Here is a 6,501-nt window from a genome sequence, read left to right as displayed (position 1 = left end):
GAAAATAACAAGCCTGGCTCCTCAATATGTTCGGTTACTGCCAGAGACCCAGACTGGAGACAGAACGGCACTGTGATCTATTCTCTATTGCCTAGTGGTGTCAATGCTGTTCCGGTGTCCTCATTTTTATCCATTAACGGAGACACAGGGGTGATCCACACAGTGAGACCATTTGATTATGAGCAGTTTAGGAGCTTCAAAGTCCACGTTGTAGCCAGAGACAATGGTTATCCTCCACTCAGCAGTAACGTGACTGTGAGTGTCTTCATAACAGATGAGAATGATAACTCTCCCCAGATATTATACCCTGCTCCAGCTGGGAACTCCTTGATGACCGAGATGGTCCCCAAAGCTGCTCTGGCGGGGTCACTGGTTTCCAAGATTATCGCTGTGGATGCTGACTCCGGACAAAACGCGTGGCTTTCATATCACATCGTGAAATCGACTGATCCGGGACTTTTCACTGTTGGTATCCACAGCGGAGAGATCAGGGCACAACGAGACATTTCTGAATCTGACAGTATGAAGCAAAACCTTGTCATATCAATAAAGGACAACGGAAAGCCCTCTCTCTCTACAACCTGTGATGTATATTTACTCATATCAGATAACTTGGCTGAGGTTCCAGAACTGAAAGACATGACTTATGAGGATAGTTCCAAACTAACATCCTATTTGATCATTGGTCTGGTCTCTGTTTCCACCTTTTTCCTGACTTTCATTATTCTCATCCTGGCCGTGAGGTTCTGCCGTAGGCGAAAGCCTAGAATGTTGTTTGATGGAGCAGTCGCCATTCCCAGCGCGTATTTCCCTCCCAACTATGCAGAGGTGGATGGAGCTGGAACTCTCCGTAGTTCTTATAACTATGATGCATACTTGACAACGGGCTCACGCACCAGTGACTTCAAGTTTGTCAGATCTTACAATGACAGCACGCTGCCTGCTGATCAGACACTAACAAGATGTCCAGATACATTACTAGAAGGGAGTATCACCACGCTCAACACTGCAGGAGAGGCGAATGAGGTAAGCCTTCACTCATCTGAGATACCACCGTTTGTACGTGAGTTGTTTCATTATGTGAGAATGGGTTATGCATGATGAAAATACATTCTGGGCCTTAATGGCTTCTGCCATCCTATAGAAACAGTAGGTCTATATATACTCGTTTTAGATGTTAACATCTTAGTAGGGTACAATGTGGAATTTATCCACTCATTGTTTTGTTTGATTGATTGAGTTTTAAAGGTGCTCGCTGTTTCTTCTCTTCTCTGTGAGGAGTAATTCACTAAGGGTTTGATTTGATGGAAGCAGTTTGCTCCTTGTTTGTTTGGCCTGTGGTTTCCTATAATGAAAACAAGCAACGCAGTTTCGGTTGCTTTTAGTTGAGTATGCCTGTGATGTTGTATTCACAGATGTTCTATTGGAGTTGACAATAAACCTTTGATGGAGATAGGAAAACATGGTTTAGACTACTTTTGAAAAGGAAACAGGCATTTTATAATAAATGGATTGTATTGACCTGGAAAGAGTTTTGAATGTATTTTGAAACTTGATTACATATTGTTAGGATGTGTGTTCAGCGTTGTGCATTAAAATCTCCATTGCCTACCGTTTTTTGCAGTCGCCTCCATTTCAGCACCAGACCAGTGGACACCGAGGCGACTGTTTTAGTCTCCTGAAGTCTAAAGATAGAATGCGAAAGAATTAGCGTTATTTTGATGACTAACGAAACATCGATAGTGAAATCGACAGTTTTCATGATGGTTGAAATATTTTATTATCCAGGAAAATACATGTTGCAACTAGTCTACTAATGGCTTATTTTGTGACTATTGAGGCATATTGTGTACGTTTCTCCTAATAGCGTACCTCATCCATGTCTTCTCATGATCATGTCACGATGAGGTTACCACTGATTTGAAGCCTATATCTTTCATATTTTAGTAAAGTCGTCTGCGTTTGGAGAATATGATACATTCTGAGAAGTACACATGGAAAACAATATTAGCCTACGAGCATGCTGTTTTTCTGATAGACTCATGATGTCGCTTTCCACCAGCTAAGTACAGTTAACTATATACCTCCACCTATTACGGGGGAGTAGGCTCCGTACAGCGCGTCGCATTACCATTTCTCTCTGAAAAGCGGTTAGACATTGTAATCTTTCTTCCGTTTAGCTATTGATTGTGGACAATTGGCCTTAATTGCTATTAGACATTGAAGATGGTCTACAAAGGCTTTACGTTTTTTGAAAGAGCTTTTCGTCTTTCTTTTTGCCTTTTCTTCATACACATCAGCAAAGGAAACGTGAGTTATTCTATACCAGAGCAGGTGAAACGCGGATCTGTAATCGGAAATTTAGCCAAGGATCTGAGGTTGGATGTTTAGCGATTGGGTGTTATTTTTTGGTTTAAATTACACTTCGTTTTTCACCATTTGAACTACACATTCAAACATAAGAACCCATAGACTTCATCGGTTTCCTATTTAAATGTAGTACTGTGTAGGCTTAATTTTTTCCGGATTTCTTAGTAGGCTGGTGTGTCGCTGTGATCTCTACACCAATTCTCAAAATCTTTCGATTTGTCTTTTTACATCACCATGTAGGTTCAGAATTTCTTTTTCGATAGAAGTATCATTTAGGTAGAAGCTTAAACAGTTTGTCTATGGCATCCTGATTCATATGTTTAACAGGCACTGCAGCTGTTATTCGTCTTTAAGGAAGTCTGATTGTTGTATTCGCCCATAGTAATTCTGACATGCAGTGGGCTAAGCGTGTTTTCTTACCCTGTTTTAGAGTAACTGAATGGAGGACAATGTTGAGTTATTAAATGAAATCCGTTTAAAAATAAGAACTTGACATGGACATATAGGTACTTTATTATTCATTTTTCTGATATCCCATTTCACAATAAATATATTGGAGTAGATTGAGATGTAAGCCTATTGCGTTGTCGCGTTCTGAAACATCCCCATTGATAATTCAGCAACGCTTGAATTCAGCACCAGGCACGTGGACAGCGACTAAACGTTTTTCCTTCACTAACATCAGTTCAAATCCTGCCAAACTCAAATGAAGACGGGAACAACACCACATGTTGATTTGTTGAGTGAGGACACGTTGATAGCTAGTGGAATCCGTGCATTAAATTGGCTTAACGGAGAAAGTTGCGAATAGTGTTAACTCAATGTTTTTACCTTATGGGACTGTTCCGATTCATGAAAAGGAGTTCATACGTCACACAAGCATTACATTACAATATTTCTGTATAACTATTTAGTATTTAACTGAAGTTATAGGCTACATCATATTTGTAGGAATATATAATTATAAGATAGAAAACTATTGTGTGGTGTTTATTTAATGACTCAGGATGTCGCTGTTCACCAGCTAAGAAAAGTTAGGCAGCCAACACTTCTCAACCCGCTAATGTATTACTCAGAGGGCGGATACAACCTACCGCGCCATTATCACTGAGCAGCAGTCGGCCAAAGGACCTAATTTCTTCAGTTGGGTAATTTATCTTAGCCAATATTTGTAGTGCCCTACATGGCATGTATTTTGTTTTTACCTTGCAATTGGAATATTTTCGTTTGTACATCGAAAATGGGCTACATTGGATTTACAGTTTCAGCTTTTGTCCTCCATCTGGCTTTTGTTCTATCCCTGATACGCATCAGCAATGGCGATGTGACCTATTCTATTCCAGAGGAGATGAAACGCGGATCTGTGGTCGGAAATATAGCCAAGGATCTTGGGTTGGATGCTAAGAGACTGTCGGCTCGAAAAGCTCGTTTAGAAGAGGATGGAACTAAACACTTCTGTGACATTAACCTGAATTCGGGAGATCTTGTTGTCGCTGAAAGAATTGATAGGGAACAGCTTTGCGGTCCGAGGATTTCATGTGGGCTCAAATATGAAATGGTTCTCGAAAGTCCTTTAGAATTGCATCGCATATCTCTTCAGATTCAGGATGTGAACGATAATTCACCACAGTTTGCAGATGATGTTATCAAATTGGAGATAACGGAATCAGCTCATAAAGGTGAACGTTTCCCCATTAATGAGGCCCACGATGCAGATATAGGTCAGAATGCAGTTCAAAGCTACTCTTTGCAAAGGAATGACCATTTTGTCTTGAATGTTCATACTAATCGAGATGGGGGAAAATACGGTGAGTTAGTGTTAGAGAAAGAGCTGGACCGAGAACAAAAGCAGGAGGTGACGTTGTTACTTACTGCTGTTGACGGTGGGACTCCACAGAGATCTGGTACTGTAGTTATACACGTCACTGTGTTGGATGCTAACGACAATATTCCAGTATTTAGCCAGGACGTTTATAAGGTCAGTCTACCAGAAAATTCTCCGTTGGGTACCGTAGTAGCTACAGTTCGCGCAACTGATGTAGACGAGGGAGCAAATGGCGAGGTAACATATGATCTCGGTCGAATTTCTGATGAGTTGAAGAATTTGTTTCACCTCGATAGTAAAACTGGGGTTATAATACTGTCTGGACCGATGGATTATGAGGAGCAGCCCATTTATGAGTTGCGCGTCCTCGCCAAAGATGGTGCAGGTTTGGTGTCATACACTAAAGTACTGATAGATATTACTGACGTCAACGACAACGCACCAGTGATATTAATAAAAACTCTAGCCAATCCAATTCCCGAGAATGTGTTACCTGGCAGAGAGGTGGGCATCATTAACGTACAGGATAAAGACTCTGGGGGGAATAGACAGGTCCGATGCTCCATTCAACAAAATGTTCCTTTCAAACTAAACCCCTCTATCAAAAACTACTATTCTCTGGTAACAACTAGTGAATTAGACCGAGAGAACATTTCAGATTATAACATAACTATCACTGCCACTGACGAGGGGTCTCCACGTTTATCCTCCTCAAAGACTATTCATTTATCTGTGTCAGACGTGAATGACAATCCACCTGTGTTTGAAGAACAATACTACAACGCCTATGTGACTGAAAATAACAAGCCTGGCTCCTCTGTGTGTTCTGTTACTGCCATAGACCCAGATTGGAGACAGAACGGCACGGTGGTCTATTCGTTATTGCCTAGTGATGTCAACGGTGTTCCGGTGTCCTCATTTTTATCCATTAATGGAGACACGGGGGTGATCCATCCTGTAAAAGCATTTGATTATGAGCAGTTTAGGAGTTTCAAGGTCCACGTTGTAGCCAGAGACAATGGTTCTCCTCCACTCAGCAGTAACGTGACAGTGAGTGTCTTCATAACAGATGAGAATGATAACTCTCCCCAGATATTATACCCTGCTCCAACAGGGAACTCCTTGATGACCGAGATGGTCCCCAAAGCTGCTCTGGCGGGGTCCCTGGTTTCCAAGGTGATAGCTGTGGATGCTGACTCTGGACAGAACGCGTGGCTTTCATATCACATCGTGAAATCGACTGATCCGGGACTTTTCACTGTTGATCTCCACAGCGGAGAGATCAGGGCACAGCGGGACATTTCTGAATCTGACAATATGAAGCAGAACCTTGTTATATCAGTGAAAGATAACGGACAGCCCTCTCTCTCTACAACCTGTGATGTATATTTACTCATATCAGATAACTTGGCTGAAGTTCCAGAACTGAAAGACATGGCTTATGAGGATAGTTCCAAACTAACTTCCTATTTGATCATTGGTCTGGTCTCTGTCTCCACCTTTTTCCTGACTTTCATTATTCTCATCCTGGCCGTGAGGTTCTGCCGCAGAAGAAAGCCTAGAATGTTGTTTGATGGAGCAGTCGCCATTCCCAGCGCGTATTTCCCTCCCAACTATGCAGAGGTGGATGGAGCTGGAACTCTGCGCAGTTCTTACAATTATGACGCATACCTGACAACGGGCTCACGCACCAGTGACTTCAAGTTTGTCAGATCTTACAATGACAGCACGCTGCCTGCTGATCAGACACTGAAGAGAAGCCCAACGAAGTTATTAGAAGGAAGTTTCATCACACTCAACACTGCAGGGGAGCCTATTGAGGTAAGATAGAACTAAGAGGTGATACCACTTTTGTTTGTGTGCGAACGATCGGATCGCTATGATATCAGAATATCTTTCTTCGTGTGTTAGTGGTCTTTTCCGTAACCTCTTCATAATCAAGAGGATAAAGAAGAATTTATGTAAAGACATCAATATTCACTTTTTAAATGGCTTTTTCACAAGGGATATTCTTTCAATTTCGTTGTTGGTGTGTATAAAGTTAGTGATACTACCCCAATCATGGAGTTTGTCTACATTTTCCTTCCTGTAGTATCCTCATTGCCTACTACATTTTTCTTTAAGAACATTGGCTACTTTTCCACGTTTCAGAACCAGGTTAGGGGACAGCGACGGAACCATCACTTCACCTTAGAGTATAGTGGACATATAATTGCTGGGTTTGATTAGTAATATGGATTATGCATCGTTGGATTTGATGTGGACCGTTGATATAGCTTATCTATGTGTTGTTGTTACTCGGCAAC

The 6,501-nt window shown here is 41.6% G+C and overlaps 1 protein-coding gene across 1 annotated transcript; it reads left to right on the top strand.

Annotated features, from left to right (window-relative positions):
* Positions 1 to 3,493: 3,493 nt before the first annotated feature.
* On the top strand, positions 3,494 to 6,016 carry LOC135529114 (protocadherin beta-16-like; the record flags this gene model as incomplete). The annotated part of the gene is made up of 1 exon (XM_064958007.1): positions 3,494 to 6,016. A coding segment is annotated over exon 1 (2,463 nt), but the record flags the coding sequence as incomplete, so codon positions are not given.
* Between the last annotated feature and the right edge of the window lie 485 nt (positions 6,017 to 6,501).

This window comes from Oncorhynchus masou, unplaced genomic scaffold (assembly GCF_036934945.1).
Source record: "Oncorhynchus masou masou isolate Uvic2021 unplaced genomic scaffold, UVic_Omas_1.1 unplaced_scaffold_10993, whole genome shotgun sequence".
In the NCBI taxonomy this organism is placed as follows: Eukaryota; Metazoa; Chordata; class Actinopteri; order Salmoniformes; family Salmonidae; genus Oncorhynchus; species Oncorhynchus masou.
Note: the sequence above shows the minus strand (reverse complement) of the source record. Positions and strands in the feature narration are given on the sequence as shown.